The following is a 20,231-nucleotide window of genomic DNA, read 5'->3' as shown; positions in this document are numbered from 1 at the left end:
AATGATATGAATGAAAGATAAAGCAATTATCAACAAATATGATGCAAGTACAAGAACAACAGGATGAGGAAAATCAGAATATTATGAAGGTTTATCAAAAGGTTAAATATGTAAAGGAGAAGCTGAAAAATATGGAGTGTGAAGTTAAGGAACAAATTGTTGAGAGGAAGATAAATTTAGAAAAAAATTGATAAGATGGAAAATTTTAGTAGGAGAAACAACATTAAGATTGTTGGCTTGGAGGAAGGAGAAGAAAAGCATGACATGATTCAGTTTCTCCAAGGATGGAGACCCTAGGTTCTGGAGGTAAATCAATTTGAAGGTCAAATTGAAATTGAAAAAGCACATAGAGACCTCAAACCACGACCACAATCAAATGAGAAACCTTGCTCTATAGTAATTAAGTGTTCAAAATATCAAGATAAGGAAAAGATTTTAGCTTTAGCAGCAAAAAAAGTAAAAATAAAGAAAAGTCCACTTGAATATCATGGTTGAAAGGTTTTCTTTTATCTGGATATTACTGCACAGCTATTAGTTAAGAGGACACAGTTTAATGAAGTAAAGAGAAGTCTTTGGGAAAAGGGATACAAGTTTACGTTATCCAGCGACGATGAAGATTGTATTACCAGACGGCAAAAATAATTTTTTTAATGGATTACAAACAGGCATTAGATTTTGTGGAAACTGCCTTCTAATAGGCTGAGTAAATGAGAAGGAACTATTTGGAATGGGTCATTGGCCTAGTAAACTAGAGACTTTGTTTTGATGTAATATTTGGGAGGTGAAGGGTGCTGGAGTCTATTGTCTGTGTTTGAGAGCTCATTTGTGGCAATAAGCCACACCTCATATGATAAAGGGGGGTGGTGCTATATTCCTTAGTGCCATAGAGGGAGTTAAATTATTAAATATATGTTTATGAATGGAGTTATATTGATAACATTGATGTTTTATTTTACTTCAGAGAATTGATTAAACACAGAATTTAAATTGAATGATGGAAGAGATAGGAGATTCTTAAAAGATATATGATTAATTAGGATTAATATTTAAAATATAAGATTTACATATTTGGATATGTTATACCATGTTGTTTTATGTAATCTTTATAACTTTTTTTTAAATATCCACTCCATTTTTTTCTTCTTTCAAGTTTTTTTTAGGGAAGAGGGCTTAGGTCATTTGGGGGATTGGGGTGCTTCTTTTCTTTTTTTTCTATTTTCTTTTCAAATTTGTAAAAACCATGCATGACAAATTGTCAATGAAATGTATGTAATGTAAATGATTGCATGGCATCTATAAATAAATTTTATTTAAAAAAAAAGGAAAGAAATAAATTCAATTTCCTATTCAGTTGTTAAACAACAGAAGATTGCACTGAACCTTTACTCACTTACTTTAAAAATAGTCGCAAGGGTATTTTTTAATAGGCGCAAAACTAAATTATGTGTTAACCAACAGTGTTTGGTTCTGATAACAAAACTCCAAACATAAGCAAGACAAGGTAGGTCAAATACCATGTAAATATACCGTTATAAATTTCACTGAAAAAATCCTTTCATTGCAGGTGATGGAACCACGGATGGAGGCTGTTTTCAGAGTATAAATATCCAACTGGTTATTTGAAACCACAACATATTTGTCTCCACTGGGGGACCACAGAACAATGTGAGCATCTGAAACAAAGACAGCACCATTACATTGACATCTTTGAACAAACACAAATGTCCATCTTCTAACATTTCATTATTGTGATGCATATTTGCCCTTCTGATCAAGTACATAATTAATTAGCAATAACAAACCCAGAAAGATGGCTCAGTTCTGGCTTCAGTCTAAGGAAATGGAGACGGGCCGCTGGAAGAAGCATTGATGGGAGACATTATTTTAGCTGTGCCCATAAGAGTTTGATTTAGCATAGTTATGGACCAGGCTGTTCGGCATGGGGAAGCTGGACCTGTAAGACTATGATAAAGGTTTAACGAAAAAAAAATGTTTAACATTTTACTAAATCAGGTGAATTTAGTTAAGAACATAATAGGAGCGGGAGTAGGCCAACCAGCCCGACATGCCTTCTCTGCCATTCGATGAGCTAATGGCTGACCTAATCTCCACCTACGTGCCTTTTCCCCATATCCCTCAATTCCCTTACTCTGTAAAAATCTTTCAACCTTGTCTTAAATATATTTACTGAGGTTGCCTCCACTGCTTCAATGGGGAGCAAATTCCACAGATTCATCACCCTCTGGGAAAAGCAGTTCTACCTCATCTCCTCCCTAAATCTTGAGGCTACATCCCTAGTTCTGGTCTCTCCTACCAATGTAAACAACTTACAGTGGAACCCCGATTTAACGAAAATTCGAATACAACATAACAAGTAATTGGACCCCTTAACGTCTACATTCCATTCTTTGAGATGGGACGTAAAGCGAGCCCATTTAAAGGATGCAGTACCAGGGATGGCCACCCTGTGGTGCAGTGGATGTTTAGAAGTGGTGCATCTAAATGATTAAGGTAAGTACAGTAATGTTTATCTTGGTGGGGGGGTGGGGAGGTGGTGCATGTTGCTGAGAACGGAGGGGGAATAAGTGTGTTGCTGAAAACGGAATGGGAAGGTATGTGTGATGCCAAGAATGGGGATGGGGGGGGGGGGGTCGGGTCTGTGTTGCCGAGAACAGGGGGGCGGGGGGGGGGGGGTTGTGTCTGTTTTGCTGAGAACAGGGGTAGAAGGGGGTGTGTGCTGCCGCGAATGGGGATGGGTGTTGTGAGCTGCCACGAGCAGGGGTAGGGGTGCGTGCTGTCACGAATAGGAGGAGGGGGTGGCCACGGTGAATGCTGCCACGAAATGTAGGTGGGGGGGGTAAACAGAGGGAGGTACACGATCAATGAGTATCTATATTGTACACAGTAGTGAAACCTCGATTTAGCACGACCCCACTTTTTTAGCGATCCGATTTTTTGGACCTGGACTATAGCGATATAATGGGGTTCTACTGTACCTACCTCATCTTATCTATGCCTTTAATAAATTTATATGTTTCTGTATGTTTCTCATTCTTCTAAATTCCAGTAAGCACAGTCCCAGACGACTCAGTTTTTCCTTATAGGCCAACCCCTTCATCCCTGGAATCAACCTGGTGAACCTCATCTGCACTGCCTCCAAAGCTAGTACATCCTTCCTTAAGTGAGGAGACCAGAACTGCATGCACTATTCTTTATGCAGTCTCGCCAGTACCTTGCACAGCTGCTGTAAAACCACCCTGCTCTTAAATTCAATGCCTCTAGTAATGAAGGTCGACATTCCATTTGCCTTCTTGCTAGTCTGCTGCGCCTGCAAACCAACCTTTTGCAATTCATGCACTAGAACTCCCAAGTCCTTCTGCACAGCAGCATGCTCCAATTGCTTGCCATTTAAATAATGTTCTGTTCTTCCATTTTTCCTTTCAAAGTGGATAACCTCACATTTCCCAACATTATACTCCATCTGCCAGACCCTTGCCCACTCACTTAACCTATCTATATCTCTGCAGACTCTTCGTATCCTCTGCACAATTTTCTTTTCCACTCAATTTAGTGTCATTACCAAACTTAGATATACTACACTCTATCATTTATGGGGCCCAGCAGCAACCTCTGCAGCACACCGCTCACCACCGATTTCCAACCAGAAGAACACCTCTGTACCTCAATTCTCTGCTTTCTATTGGTTAACCAATCCTCTAGCCATGCTAATACATCATCCCCAACTCTATGCATCCTTATTTTCTGTGCAACCTTATCAGAAACCTTCTGGAGATCCAAGTAAACAACATTCATCTGCTCCTCTCTATCTACTACACTCATTATATCCTCAAAGAAGTCCAGTAAATTTGTCAAAGAGGATCAGCCTTAGCTGAAAACATGCTGTGTCTGCCTGATGGATCCATTTTGCTCCAGATGCTTTGATATTTCTTTAATGATAGCTTCAAACAATTTCCTAACTACAGATGTTAAACTAACTGGCCTATAGTTCCCTGCAATTTGCCTACATCCTTTTTTGAATATTCATGTGACATTCCCATCTTCCAATCTACCAGGACCTGCCCAGAGTCCAGGGAATTTTGGTAAATTATCACCAAAGTCTTGACTACAAATTCTGCACTTCTTTCAGTACCCTGGGATGCATTCCATCAGGACCATAGGATACATCTATCTTTAGACCCTCGGGTTTTCTGAGTACTACTTCTTTAGTAATAGCTATTACATCCAGGTCCTCATCTCTCATCATATCTGTCTTTGATGTGAATACCAACACAAAATAGTTATTTAAAGCCTCCACTATTTCCTCATTACTCAATATCAATTCCCTCTTTCTCATCTTCCAAAGAGACTAACCTTCACTTTAGCCATCCTTTTGCGTTTTATGTAAAAATAAAAAAACTTTTACTGTCTGTCTTTATATTTTGTGCTAAACTTTTCTCATAGGCTACCTTCCCTCTTTATTGCTCATTTCACGGTTCTTTGATATTTTTTTAAAAATTGTTGCTTCTTAAATTTAAAATTCTTAAAATTGCCTGCAGAGTCCCCATCCAACCCGCCATAATTAGTTATGGTTTAAGATTGTTGTGTAAACTGCAATTAATTAATTAAACGATACAAGTTTTTTTAGACAAGCTTTTCTTTTTTCCTACTTTTTTGGGGAGGGAGGGGGCGGGTGGGCGGGAGAAAATATTACTTTTGTGTCATTTTTATTATTCTTATGTTATGGATAAACATTGTACATGTTTCAACACAAATGGAAAACAAAATTATAAAAATACTATTGCCTCGTTCTCATCCTTAACTATCCCACCTCCCCTGTCCCCTTTCGCCCTGTCCTTCCTTATTACCTGATATTATTGGATATTTAATTCCCAATCCTCTCCACTCTACAACCACATTTCTGTAATGGTCACTAAATCACACCCCTTTGTACTGATTTGTGCCACAAATTCACTGCAGGAATTCAGATAAAGAGCCCTTATATCAATTGTGCATTTTAATTTGCTAATCGTTGCCTCTTTTGCACTTGTCTTTTACCCCCCCTTCCTATTTTTCTCTTTTTTAATGTTTGCTTTTACTTTATCCATCCCTCTCCAATCTGTTGAACCCACCCCTCCTACTATTTGAAGCCTTGTCCAGTGAGGATCCAGGTCCCATCACGGTTCAGATGGGACACGTCCCCTTTGAATAGTTGCCTTCTTCCCCAATACTGGGGCCAATTTTCCATAAATTGGATCCTACTTCTCCCACACCAATCTTTTTGACCCTGTGCCAATTTGCACAGAGATTACCATCTTTTTGGTTCTGCTTTTTAATTTGGCTCCAGCTTCTTAAATTCCCTAATTTTACCTACATTATTGGTTTAAAAGTGAAGTCTAAACAATTATTTGAGAGCAATTCAGTAAAATCAATGAGAGGCATTTAAGAAAATTGAGAGGGTTTGGGGGAATTGCATTCCTTCATACAATTGAATGGGGCTGTCAAATCCAAAACTTCTAGAAAAAGAAAGCTTATGTCATTCAACATAGCAGAATAAAGTTCATACTTATTCTAAGCAAAGAGAAATTTGGAAAGCAAAAATGTTATGAAAAAATACAGGCCAGTAATATCAAATTATTTCCAAAGACATTTTACATAATGAGTAAAATGATAACTTGGGAAAAAGTAGGGTATTTAATGACCAAGATAATAATCTGCATGTGGAGACAGAATGTGAGTAAACTCCTTAATGAATCCTTTTGGTTGACCCCACATTTGTGGGAAGCTCCCAATGTTATAAATACTGGATGGAATAAATATTGTAGAGAAGAAACAGTTGCTAGTTTATCATTGAAAATGGATGAAATACTGAGAAGAGATTTTGTAGTCTTTTACCACAAATGCCTCAGGAATGGTGCTTGATGACTGGACCATTGTTCAAAAAGAAGACAAAAGATAATCAAGTAATTACAATCCAGTTTAATTTCAATTGTGTGCAAATTGTTGGAATTAATTTTCAAGGATATTATAATCCTTCAATCATGAAGCTACAGATTAACCAAGAATAATCAAAATGGATTTGTTGAGAGTTCATATTTCCTGAACTTGATTGTTCCTCCTTGTTACCTCCTCAAAACATTCAATGTCTTTAATGCGGTCTGCATAGATTTTAGCAAGGCTTTTGGCAAGATTGCACATGGCAGGCAGAAAAGTAAACCCCTTGATATTCCAGGGAGTGAGGCAATGGGAATTCAAATTATGTTCACAACAAGAAACAAAAAATGTTTGATGATTGTTTTTGTGATTGGGTTTTCACAGGGCTCAGTATTCAGTCCATTCTTTTTATTTGTAACATACATGAATGATTGAGATCAACCATTCCCCCTAGGACTCTGCTCAAAGTTTATAGACCCCCTTCCCTGCGAAGCAGTCAAGTTTAGTTGGTTTCTTCCGTACTTCTCTCATACTGATTACATAAAAATGTTTTTTTGCCCCCTCCCCCCCCCCCTTTAAATGTGCTGTGGCTCCAATTTAGAATCAGTGATTTAGACAAATTTAGTAGGTACTATCAAAAAGGTTTGAGCTTAATTAGCTGGGTTTCATTAGTCGGGGGATTGAGTTTAGGAGTCGGGAGGTAATGTTGCAGCTCTATAAATCTCTGGTGAGACTACATTTAGAATATTGTGTTCAATTCTGGTCACCTTACTATAGGAAAGATGTGGAAGCTATGGAGAGGGCGCAGAGGAGATGTCTGGATTGGAAAATATGTATTTGAAGCAAGGTTAGCACAGTTAGGGCTTTTCTCTGGAGCGAAGAAAGATGAGAGGTGACTTAAAAGAGGTCTATAAGATGAGAGGTATAGATAAGGTATACAGCCAGCACCTTTTTCCTAGAGAATGAGTAGCAAGCACCAGAGGACATCTGTACAAACTGAAGGGAGGAAAGTTTAGGGGAGATTATTGGGGTAAGTTTTTTTTTATATACATAGAGTTGTAGGTGACTGGAATGAATAGCCCGGAGTGGAGGTGGAGGCTGGAACAATAGGGGCATTTAAGAGACTCAGACAGGCACATAGATGAAAGAAAAATATAGGATTATGAGTTAGGGAGAATTTTCTTTTTTTTTTTTGAAAGGGTAGGTATATGTAGGCCGGCACAACATCATGGGCCGAAGAGTCTGTACTGTGCTTTACTATGTTCTATGTAATACATTTAGTAAAATGTGACAAGGCAAGAGAATGTTCAATACCTTGGAGGATACAGTGAAATGTGGAGATATACAGGCACCTTAACACATATCTAAGGTTACAGGTTAGATTGGTAAGGGGATTAAAGATCTCTTTTACTAGCTGGGATACAAAATATAGCAGCAGGTAGGTTATGCGACAACTATGAACATGCTGCCAGAAATGCTAAATTATTGGTTTCTTTGAACAGAACAAGTTCATGGGACTGAAGGTGTACAAAATTCAGAGGGACTAGGATTCCTTCCCAGCCCATTTAATTTTTTGAAAGCTATTTTAAATAATCAACTTACTCTGTTTTATAGATTTGATGAATGCAGATTTTCCATCAATAAGATTCCATGTTCTGAAAAATTAAAACATTATGTTAAAGACCAGAAATGCTCAGGCTCAAGTACTAATGTAAAATGTGAGCTCAGCTTTTACTACTGACCCTGCTCTGGTATGTTTTAACAATTACTATGCATGACCCTTGACAATAAACGTTTATACCTCATTGCACCAATCCATTTTACAGAGTAGTTGGTGCTTAAAAAAAAATACATGTTAGATGCGGGAATACAATGAGGAAATAATCAATTAAACCATAGAAAGTTAGTGACACAGTATGAGGTTACTCAGTTAAACAAGAAAATCTACAGATGCTGGGGTCAAGTGCAATACACAAATGCACCCCTAATCTTTGGCTTCCTCATCGGAAGACCACAGACAGTACAAATAGATAACAACTTCTCTTTACTATCACCACTCAAAGATCCATTCTAAATCCACTAGTCTACTCACTATACACCCATGACTGTGTTGCCAGGCATAATTCCAATGCTATCGACAACTTTGCCAATGACACCACGGTTGTAGTCAGAATCACAAACGGCAATGAAGAAGCGTAAAGGAGGTAGATCAGCTCATTGAGTGGTGTCAACGTTAGCAAAACCAAAGAGATGATTGTGGACTTGAAGAGCAAGTCAGGAGAACACGAACCAGTCCTCATCGAGGGCTCAGTAGCGAAGAGAGTCAAGAACTTCATATTCCTGAGTGTCAACATCTCAGAGGATCTGTCCTGGAGCCTCCACTTCGATGTAATCATGAAGAAGGCTCACCAGCTGCTATACATTGTGAGGTATTTGAGGAGATTCAGTACGTCACTGAAGACTTGAAAACTTCTACAGGCGATCATGGAGAGTATTCTGGCTGGTTGCATCACTGTCTGGTACGGAGGACAAAAAAGAACTCCAGAGTGTTGTTAACAAGGCCTGCGACATCACTGGCACCAGACTTCACTCCATCGAGGACATCTACATGATGAAATGTCTTAAGAAAGCAGCCTCTATCCTCAAGGACCCCCACCACCCAGGCCATGCCCTCTTCACTCTGCTACCATAGGGGAAAAGGTACAGGAGCCTAAAGACAAGCACTCATTTGCTCAAGGACAGCTTCTTCTTTGCTGCCATCAGATTCCTGAATAATCAATGAACTAAAGACAGTGTCTTTCCTCGACTTTTCGTGCACTCTTTTTATTTATGTTTTTGTAAGGTGGTTTATATGAATGTTTGCACTGTGATACTGCCACAAAACAATGAATTGTGTAATTTATTCATGTCAATAGATTCTGATTCATCTAATGGAATGCTCACCCCTATATTGCTGAGGACTGTGACCTAAGCTTGGCATCATTCCTCAGCAAAGTTATATTGGAGATAATGCAGAGTGGATTTACCACAATTGTACTTGAGTTAACATCCAAGGAAAAACAACACAAAACCTGGTTTGTACCTTTCAGAACAGAAAGTTATGGGGAGTTAAATTGAAGTTTTTGAGCTATTAAAGGGAATTGAAATGTGTGACAAATAGAAAAAAATTGCAGAATCTGGGCTGAGGAACAGAATCGAAAAGTTAGAAGAGTAAAGTGAGGAAATGCTTCTACATCAAAATAAGGAAAATTGCAGCAGATGGTAACTGATGCTTGAATACTTCTGATGATAGATTTTTGATGTTCAACAATAATAAAGGATAGGAAGAAAAGGCACATAAATGAATTTAGGTCACAGATCATTCATAACTACTCCTACACCCTTTCAAATGTATAAATCACAATTTCCAGCGACTGTTTCTTTCATTACTTAGCAGGACAAATAAAACCTAGATAAGAAATATTTTATGATTTATTTCTATAGGTTTTTTCAATTAAGATCAAACATTAAATTTACAACCTCTTGTACACAATTGTTCATTCACTAGAACCACAATCTATTGCAGTTATGGAGAAAATAGGCAGCTGGGTCACATGATGAAACAACAATCTATGCCTTTGTGATATTCCAACATGCAGGCAAAACATTGTTCAGGGAATCCAAAAGTGCATAATTATTGATGTTGCACCATCACAATAAATTATTAAAATGAATTTCAGATCTGTTGACACATTTTGGAAAAATATTGAAACAATAGGACTTTGTTCAAGATGTCTTAATGTCATTGTAGCCATTTAAATATCCTCAATGTGGATGAATGTTGGATGAATCTACATACCTTAAGGTTTTGTCTGTTCCTACTGACAAGGCCAGCTTTCCAGATGGATGGACTGAGAATGATGACACATGGCCTCTGTTTAAAAAAAAAAGAAGCCAATTTAATCACATGATCCCTGATTTCAAAAGCATACTCTAAAATTGTCACTGAGCTGCAGCATATCTACCACCTTAAATATCTGCTCCCTCCTGCAGTGTCATATTGTGGCTGCTGAATACCAGCTACAGGAGCAATTCTTCAAAGTTTCACAGCACCGCTCATCCTCCAACAGAGAAAGGCATGAGGGAGAACACATGGGAGCATTGTTACCTCCAAATCACCTGCTACTTTGTAAAGTCAAGGGCACAATACCTGCAAACCCCTCAGAATTTTGACAATTGCAAGGAGGTCAAAGCAACTCCAATGAGTTAGTTGTCAACATCCTCCTCTTTCTTATCCATTCTCCACATGACTATTATACATTAATCTCAGGTTTTTAATTTGGCCAAAACAGAAGCCCCTCAGAGTAAACATTCTGAGGTTTTTTTAAAAAAAAAAATTATTCATTCATGGGATTCTGTCAATGGTTTTAATTGAGCATTCTGAAGAAAGTGGCACCCGGGCCTCCTGATGGTGTCTCCAGCAATGTCCTGGGGCTAGATTGACTGATCTCCAACCAGCACCACCACATTCTTTTGTGTGGGGTCAGTTTCCACCAATGAACCCTTTTCCTCTTGAAGTCCAGAACCTCAGTTTTATAACTTCTCAAATGATGCCATAGTTGATCAAAACCTATCCTAATAACAAGGACAAATGCTTTTATCTCTTCAATAAATTCCTATCCTGTCATTGGAGATTAATTAATACCAAAATACACAGATGTTATGATTTGAAATAGGTCATGAATTATAAGAAAATTGTGTGCCAGTGATTCATACTTATGAGCTTGAATAGACTTCAAACATTCCCATCTCTTGGTGTTCCACACACAAATCAGTCCATCTTCTGCTCCACTGAGTAAATGTGTATTCCCAAAGAATTCCATACAGGTTATTGTACCTTCAAATAAGGTAGGGCAAAATTAGTTTAATGCTGTGAGACACGTCAAACTAATCACAATGTCCTTTACCGGTATCTTGCATTAAAGATGTTCCATTCTTGGATTGAAATAAAAACAATTGGGTGCAAAAATCATGTAAGCGAGGAACCTAATCAGCTTAATATTCAAAACATTCACCACCCACTACTGTTAGCTCTCAGGCTCTCTGGAAGCAACTTGCGCACACTAAGAAGTTCCACAGGACATTCCTCATTTTAAACCACTCCAGAGGACATGGATAGCAAGGCATTAGTATAATTTAGTACCTCAAGTTCAGAAGTGTTTCTAATTACAACTGAATGACTGGTGCTCCTTCAATTTTGTGAAGAGTTTTAAGGCCAGAAATGACTCAGATGAGATGAGTCCCAACCTATAACTCCTGGCAATACTGAGCTCACATCTAAACTGTTGATTTTCTTTTTGTGAGAGTTATGGAGAGTTCAAAAGGAATGCAAAATAAAAGAGATACAACAAGTTTAAAATGTACAAGTTAAAACAGTTTATCATCTAACAGTAGTTCCATGATGAACATTAGCTTAATTAACTTAAAAATAGATGCATGGAGGACATTTGCAGAATCACAGACGACAATGAGGCAGTGTATAGGAGTGAAATAGATCAGTGAGTCTAGTGGTGTCACAACAACAACAACCTTGCACTTTACATCATAAAATTAAAGAATTGATTGTGGACTTGAGGAAGGGGAAGCCAGAACACAGACCAGTTCTCATCAAGGGGTCAGCAGTGGAGAGGGCAAGAAACTTCAAATTCCTGGGTGTCAACATCTCTGAAGACCTAACCTGGGACCCCCATCATGTCAATGTAATCATGAAGAAGGTACGCCAGCGGTTATATTTCATTAGGAATTTAAGGAGATTTGATGTCACCAAAGACGCTTCCAAATTTCTACAGGTGTACCATGGAGATGATTCTGACTAGTTGCATCACTGATTGGTATAGAGGTGCCAATGTACAGGACATGAACAGGCTAGAGACTGTTGTAAACTCTGCCAGCACCATCATGGGCATTAGTCTTCACACCATTAAGGACATTGTTAAGAGACAGTGCCTCAATAAAGCAACTTCAAACAAGGAAACTCATCACCCAGGTCATACCCTTTTCTCACTGCTACCATCAGGAAGAAGGTACAGGAGCTGGAAGGCACAAAATTATACAAACAGCTTCTCAATCATCATCAAATTTCTGAATGGACAAAGAACCTATGGACACTTTTAAATCTTGTATATAAGTAATTGTAATTTATAGTAATTTTGCACCTTGTTCTGCACAATACTGCTGCCGCAAAACAGCAAATTTTGTGACTTATGTTCATAATTTTGTACATATGTACAATGTTAGTAAGTGTGAGGTTATCCACTTTGGCAAGAATAAAAGAGCTGAATATTATTTAAAGGGTAAAAAACTACAGCATGCTGTTGTGCAGAGGGACTTGGGAGGGCTTGTGCATGAATCACAAAAAGTTAGGTTGCAGGTGCAGCAGGTTATTAAGAAAGCAAATGGAATGTTGGCCTTTATCGCTTGAGGAATTGAATTCAGGAGTAGGGAGGTAATGTTGCAACTGTGTAAGGTACTGGTGAGACCGCACCTGGAGTACTGTGTCCAGTTCTGGTCTCCATATTTGAGGAAGGATATACTGGCTTTGGAGACGGTCCAGAGGAGGTTTACTAGGTTGATCCCTGGGATGAAGGGGTTGACTTATGATGAAAGATTAAATCGTCTAGGATTGTATTCGCTTGAGTTCAGAAGAATGAGAGGAGATCTTATAGAAACATATAGGATTATGAAGGGTATGGATAGGATAGATGTAGGAAGGTTTTTTGAGCTGGCCGGGGAAACTAAAACAAGAGGACACAGTCTCAAATTCGGGGGAGTAGATTTAGGACAGAGATGAGGAAAAATAGTTTTTCCCAGAGAGTAGTGAATGTTTGAAATTCTCTAACCTCTTAATGAGGCTGCCTCATTAAACATATTTAAAATTCGGTTAGATAAATTTTTACATGATAGAGGAATTAGGGGATATGGGGATAAGGCAGGTAGGTGGAGTTAGGTCATAAATTAGATCAGCCATGATCGTACTGAATGGCGGAGCAGGCTCAATGGGCCTTTTTTGGCCTACTCCTGTTCCTACTTCCTATGTTCCTATAACAAATGTTATGCCATGGGGGAACTCCAGGATGTTTCATGGCCAGGACAACCATTGGTGATGCAAGTGTCATTAGCTTGAGGAGATCAAGGTCCTGATTTTAAAGCTTCAGCAACAGTTGCTGTGACTAAAATCCACCTGTGAGGCCGAGTACTTCATGGAGAGCATGCTTCAAGAAGATGTTGCCTTGCAGGGTAAGTGAGTGCAGGAAGAGTGAATGTAAGACCATCAGACATAGGAGTAAGGGCAGGCAACCAGTTCAGGACTGCACCCCCATCAAGGTCAGTATTTAGACCAGTAAACTGATTGGGTAGAGATTGGCCTGGGAATTACAGCCATAGCATCATGGGCGACTCAACTTTATAGAGAAAATAGGAGTATAATAGCAATAGGGGTTTCTATAGTTAAGAGGAGCAGATGGGTGTTTCAGTGGTTGCATGCGATTCCAGGATTTAATCCTGCCACAGTCAAGGATATCATTCAGCAACTGCAGAACATGTTTCACATGGGTACCATGTAGGGAGATGATGTTGTACAAGCAGATAAGGGAGGAAGAGACCTTCTCAATGGTTATCTTCATGCTTGCTTTCTGTACAACTTTGAACAATTTCCAATAATAGTTCATCAATTCAAAAAAGCTAATCTTTGTTTTTTTCCCCCCATAGATGACCCCCATAGGCTTCAACCACACACCCCACCCCCCCACTAAGGTGAACCTCTTTCTCCATCTCGAGTATTTCTTACAACGTCAATTAAAAGTATCAATGAGCAGCCATTTCCAAAATCAGAAGCAAAGAAGCACTTTCTCCAACAGGTTAACTACTCTGGAACCAGAAAACTCACCAACCTTTATTATTGAAACAATAGTTTCTTTCACACTACTGTAACTGTGAATATTTATTATCTATCCTTTATATTTATTATCTATTTCCATATCTTAATTTATTGCATACTTTTTTTTAATGCTTGGACATACAGGGAATAAATATGTATAAGCAGCAGAGTTTTAATTTAATTTTGCATCCTGTTTGGTGCAGATGCCGTGAGTTGAAGGTTCCTGTGCTGCACTGCACTTTGTTTTATCAAGAATTTATGACTGATAAAAAAATCTGGAAAAGTACCCAAGGGAACCAGAATATCACAATATTGTGAAAGCTCTGTTTGTGGTTATCTTTGAGTTCTCTTTTTTTTTTAAACAAAAGTCTGCAGCCAGTAAGAATTGTGATGCATTTGAGCATTGTATTTATGAGCATGATATAAACTCATTATGAATGTGTAAGTTAAAAACACTCGTCCTAAGCAGGGGCGCTTCAATTACAACATACAACTGACTGACATAATAAATGCCAAGACATGTTTCAGATACAAGATATTATAAAAGGTAATTGACTTAAGATGATAATTTCATTGCTCTTTCCACAAACATATCCATGTCTGCTAAAATATGTTCAATAATTTACTTTCATCAACTCTCAAAGACCAAATCATCCCATTTTCTGAGACATTTGTTTAAAAAAAAATCAGAATTCAAAAGATAACCACAAACAGAGCTTTCACAATATTGTGATATTCTGGTTCCCTTGGGTACTTTTCCAGATTTTTTTTAATACTGTTGATAACATCAATTGTAAATTCTTGATAAAACGAAGAACAGTGCAGCACAGGAATACTCCATTCAACTCAAGGCACCTGCTCTGAACAGGGTACAAAATTAAAACTCTATTCCCTGCATGTTCCTGTGTTTATTTAGAAGCCTCTTAAATGCTACTCTCCTATCTGCTTCCACCATTACTCCTGCCACTCCATTCCAACCACCCACCACTCTGTCGAAAAAAGCTTGCCCCGCACATCTCCTTTGAATTTTCTCACCCTCACCTTAAATGCACATCCTCTTGCTTGAGATATTTTTACCCTGGAAAAAAAGATTCTGACTGTCCATCCTTACCTTTGCCTCTCATAATTTTATAAACTTCCAGATCTACCCTCAGCCTTCGAACTTCCATTGTCTCCCCACAACCTGCGACACTTAACATTGATCCTTAAAATATACCACCCATTATACTGTTTCAGCAAAGAAAATAATAAAACATAAAAACAAAATTTTACTTACCATTGTGATGCAATAATGATCCCTGATCAATTTTCTTTTTCATGTTATACAACTGAATTGTTTCATCTTTACTTCCTGTTGCCACATATTGATCATTCACAGCCACAGTCGTTAAAGAGGCAGTGTGGGCATGATGGGTAAAGTCAACTTCAGGATCCCAACTCTAAAACAACACAGCACAATTTCAGTCAACTATTTACAAAAGTTAACAGCATTTATTGAAAATATCCGCAAATATATTCTTGATGTAATTGATCAAATCCACATTTATAAGAAGATTTATAAGAATGCAGAGTGGAAAACTGAAAATCCTGTGTTAATGGGACCAAAACCTGTGCAGACAAGCAATTGGATCATGGAGAGAAAGCAAACTGCAGTGCTAAAGAGTTACTTTAAAATGCAGAAGAATTGTCTAGTGGCATTCAAAATACACTGAGACCACTTGGATAAGTGAAGGTCAAGGAACATCACTGAAGATTATCTATGTGCAGTCCCCAAATTTAGGCTATGGTTGCAAGCCATTAGAAAGGCAGCTATTTGGTAATTATTGAAATAGTATCTCTCCTCTTCTAAATAATTATTTTCATCAGAAGGTGTAAGATTAATATCACTATGAATTATTTCCCATTTGAAGAATGGGGATCACTCAAAAATCTTATCATTGTTCTCTGCAAAATTATTAAACAAATGCCTTGGATGCTGGAGCGCAAATGCTAGTTGCATATTTCACCAATAGTGAACTTTAATTTAAAAGTATCATGCCTTTAAGCACATCTCTGGTGGATGCCACTAAAAGAACAAGGATTCTTTTCAGTGAGGCTCAGTGTTATATATGATCAAACCTTAGGGGTTCAATCCCTGGTAATTCAATGCAAATTTGCAGTTTTGGTCACCCAATGACAGGAAAGAAAACATTAACAGGAAAGAGTGCAGAAAATACTCACAAGAAAGATTATCTGCTACACCTGGAAACTCACCCTCCTACTGAAATTGTGACTCCCGACTACCATACTTTCTGCATTCCGCCTATTCAACTGCTGTCTATGAGACTGGGAGGAAGCCTTAAACCACACATGTCAAACTCTGGCCCGCGATATAATTATATTTGGCCCGCAAGATCATATCAAAAATGTATTAGAGGTGGCCAGCTGGCCGCTGCGCCAGTATAGCGCATGCACAGTAACCGCTGTGTCCCAGGGTGAGAGAGAGAGAGAGAAAAATCCTGGTCCTTGAAAAGTAGTGGTAGGTGGCTTTATAAACACGCTGTCGTGTCCCCCCGCCCACCCCCCCACCTGGCCGGTGTCAGGGGAAGCCAAGGCCGCTTACCAGCGCCCGGAACCCCAGTGGCACAGCGTTTCTTGGAGCTGCAGATGGAGTCGGGACGCCGGAGGGAAGATTGTGGCTCCCCGCCGGGCGATGGGGACGACGGCCGCCCTGCACCTTCCCACCGGACCAACGGCGGGTGCCCGGAGTATACGTGGAGAGCGAGGCTGGTCAGGCAGGTAGGGTGAAACCCCCCGCCAATCTCGGGAGTGGCATGGCCTGGATCAGGATTAGCCGCGCTCACCTGCTCCTCCACCACTGACCGGGATCCCAGCGCGGTCCTGAGCGCGGAGACTGCCCTGGAAAGGTCCTGGGACACCGGCACAGAAAGAAGAGCAGGGTCCGTAGAACATTACAGATCAGAAACAGGCCCTTCGGCCCTTTGACTCTACCTCGTGAAAACCCAACACTGGAGAAACTCAGCGGGTTAAACCGTATCCTTTATCCAGCAGAGAGGTACCTGACAATGTTTGGCCCTTGATCCCCCTCATCAATGTATGAGCGAAAGTCTGTGCTTCTCGTAAAAACACCAGAAGGGAGAAACTCAGCAGGTCAAAGGGGGTCTGGGAGAAACTCAGCAGGTCAAAGGGGGATCCGGGAGAAACTCAGCAGGTCAAAGGGGGGTCCGAGAGAAACTCAGCAGGTCAAGGGGGAGGGGTCCGGGAGAAAATCAGAAGGTCAAGGGGAGGGGGTCCGGGAGAAAATCAGAAGGTCAAGGGGAGGGGGTCCGGGAGAAACTCAGCAGGTCAAGGGGGGGTCTGGGAGAAACTCAGCAGGTCAAGGGAGGTCCGGGAGAAACTCAGCAGGACAAGGGGGGTCCGGCAGAAACTCAACAGGTCAAGGGAGGTCCGGGAGAAACTCACCAGGTCAAGGGGGGTCCGGCAGAAACTCAGGGGTGGCCTGACCTCGCCAGGACCGTTGCCCACTCCCCCTCCCTGCCGCAGGTCGACCCGCGACTCATGGTGACAGGGCCGCTGATCCGCCGAGATGCCGCCCTGCAGCGAGAGCCGATGCCCCCGCACTGTCGTTGTCCAACCCGATTGCCCGCAAACCCCGCCCTCCCGCACACAGGCCTGAGTAAGTATTATGAACTTTAATCTCAGGATAAAACGATCTTCCAATAGTTTCATGTCACAGTGATAAATATATTCCTGGTTAAAAATGGTCCTGCACCTGGATACAAGCTCATTAGGCATAAAACTTGAAAAGTGTGTAAATCAAAGGTTATCTGTACCAATGGAAAAAGGCATGGCAAATAACCCTGCTAGAGTTCATGCCCACAATCAGTCCCCCATTTGATTGTTTCAGGAATCATGTTATTCTCCCACATTCTCAATAGCCCTCAGATTTTACTATTCGACAGCACACTAGCAACATTTGACAAATCCTCTATAGAGAAATATTATTTATTGAAAATTTTATTTCTCATTTGTTAATGCTTCTGGAAAGAGTTTGTGCTGGAAAGAGCATAGAAGAAAAAGGTGGAGCCAAGAGACAGCATCAGAGAGTGAGTAAAATAAAAGCTGCACTTACCGGGACTTGGGCTTAGTCAGGTCAGACTCGGGGTTGGAGGAGACAGTGAGTCAGTGTCTGGTGTCGAGTGAGAGGAGGAGCTGGGAGTTAATTGGGGTTAATTGGTAAGGGGCAAATAAAAGGAGTAGAAAAGGGGGGAGCGGCGCAGTGAGTGAGTGGCCCAGTGAAGGAGTGGGGACTTTGGTTTGAGGGACTTCGGTTTGAGGGACTTCGGTTTGAGGGACTTCGTTGAGCAGGGGCTAAGAGGGAGCTTATTAGTAAAGGGTATTATAGTAAGAAAGGAGGAAATGGAGTCAGTTGGGGTAGTCAAATGCTCCAATTGTGGGATGTGGGAAGTCAGAGACTGCACAGCTGTTCCTGATGACTACACCTGCAAAAGGTGCATCCAATTGCATATAATGAGTGACCGTGTTAGGGAGCTTGAGCTGCAATTGGATGAACTGAGGATCATAAGGGAAGCAGAGGCAGTGATAGAGAGGAGTTACAGGGAGACAGTCACCCCTAGAAGGCAAGAGTCAGGGAATTGGGTGACTGTGAGGAAAGGAGGGAGAGCGCCAGTGCAGAGTACCCCTGTGGAAGTGCCCCTCAGCAACATGTATTCGGCTTTGGATACTGTTGGGGGGAAACAGCCTATCAGGGACAAGTTGTGGGGGTCAGGTATCTGGCGCAGGGGCTGCCCCTGAGGTTCAGAAGGGAAAGAAGGATAAGAATAGGATTCTTGTAGTTGGGGACTCATTAGTCAGAGGGACAGATAAAAGGTTTGTGGGACGAGATCGGGGATCCAGATTGGTCTGTTGCCTCCCTGGTGCCAGGGTCAGGGATATCTCTGATCAAGTACATAGCATTCTGCAAGGGGAAGGAGAACAGCCAGAAGTCGTGGTCCATGTGGGGACCAATGACTTAGTTAGAAGTGGGGATGAGGTCCTGAAACAGGATTATGTAGAATTAGGTAGGAAGTTAAAAAACAGGACCTCCAAGGTAGTAATCTCTGGATTGCTGCCCGTGCCACGAGCTAGTGAGGGTAGAAATAGGAGGATGTGGAAGATGAATGTGTGGCTAAAGAGATGGTGCAGGGAGCAAGGGATAAGATTTCTGGATCATTGGGATCTCTTCCGGGGAAGGTCGGACCTGTACAAGAGGGATGGACTCCACTTGAACTGGAGGGGGACCAATGTGCTGGCAAGTAGATTTGCTAGAGCTGTGGGGGTAGGTTTAAACTAGTTTGGCAGGGGGGTGGGGAACAGAGGGTGAGAGCAGTGTCCAGGGAGTATGGCCACCTAGCTAGGAATAAAAATGATAAGAAAGGTAGGATGGAGATTAGGGTAGAAGGTAAAAAAGAGAATATATGTGAGGGTCATTCTCTGAGATGCATATATTTTAATGCAAGAAGCATAGTGAACATGGATAGATACTTGAGCTGAGAGCATGGATAGATACTTGGGGTCACGATATTGTGGCAATTAGTGAGACCTGGCTACAGGAGGGGCAGGACTGGCAACTTAATGTTCCGGGATACATTTGTTTTGGATGTGATAGATCAGGGGGTAAAAAAGGAGGAGGAGTTGCTCTGCTTGTTAGGGAGGACATTACTGCTGTGAGGTGGCAGGATGGTATGGAGGGATCGACCAGTGAGGCTGTTTGGGTGGAATTGAGGGGTGGAGGAGGCAAGAGGGTCCTAATAGGGGTGTATTACAGACCACCAAATGGGCCAAGGGAATTAGAGGAACAAATTTGTAGGGAGATAATGTATATGTGTAAAAATCATAGGGTAGTGATCATGGGAGATTTTAACTTCCCACACATTGATTGGGATACCCATACGGTTAGAGGGCTGGATGGGCTGGAGTTCGTTAAATGTGTTCAGGATTGTTTACTAAATCAGTTAGTAGAAGAACCGACTCGGGATGGTGTAATACTGGATCTCCTGTTAGGGAACGAGCTAGATCAGGTAGCGGACATTAATGTTGGAGAACCAATTGGGTCTAGTGAACATAATTCTGTTAGTTTTGGGGTAGTTTTAAGGAAGAGCAAGGAGAGGCCTAAAGTTGAGGTTCTGAATTGGAAAAGAGCAAATTTCGTAGGAATAAGAAGGGATTTGGGGAGTATTGAGTGGGACAGGATATTTTCAGGCAAGGATGTTAATGAAAAATGGAGGATATTCAAAAAAGAAATTTTGAGGGTACAGAGTAGTTATGTCCCAGTCTGGATCAAAGGAAAGGCTGGAAGTCATAGGGAGGCTTGGTTTTCGAGGAA

The 20,231-nt window shown here is 40.7% G+C and overlaps 1 protein-coding gene across 2 annotated transcripts in view; it reads right to left on the bottom strand.

The window, feature by feature from the left end:
• pak1ip1 (PAK1 interacting protein 1) overlaps positions 1-20,231 on the bottom strand; it is a 35,712-nt gene that overhangs the window by 12,818 nt on the left and 2,663 nt on the right. The window contains exons 2-6 of one of the 2 annotated variants that reach the window (XM_069913339.1): positions 15,123-15,285; positions 10,687-10,807; positions 9,770-9,844; positions 7,534-7,586; positions 1,528-1,673 (exon numbers count right to left, since the gene is read on the bottom strand). In XM_069913339.1, the coding sequence (XP_069769440.1) occupies positions 1,528-1,673; positions 7,534-7,586; positions 9,770-9,844; positions 10,687-10,807; positions 15,123-15,285 (558 nt within the window). Of the gene's footprint in view, positions 1-1,527; positions 1,674-7,533; positions 7,587-9,769; positions 9,845-10,686; positions 10,808-14,957; positions 15,063-15,122; positions 15,286-20,231 lie in introns of those variants that run through there. The other variant, XM_069913340.1, reaches the window with a different exon arrangement.

This window comes from Narcine bancroftii, chromosome 1 (assembly GCF_036971445.1).
Source record: "Narcine bancroftii isolate sNarBan1 chromosome 1, sNarBan1.hap1, whole genome shotgun sequence".
Lineage (NCBI taxonomy): Eukaryota > Metazoa > Chordata > Chondrichthyes > Torpediniformes > Narcinidae > Narcine > Narcine bancroftii.
Note: the sequence above shows the minus strand (reverse complement) of the source record. Positions and strands in the feature narration are given on the sequence as shown.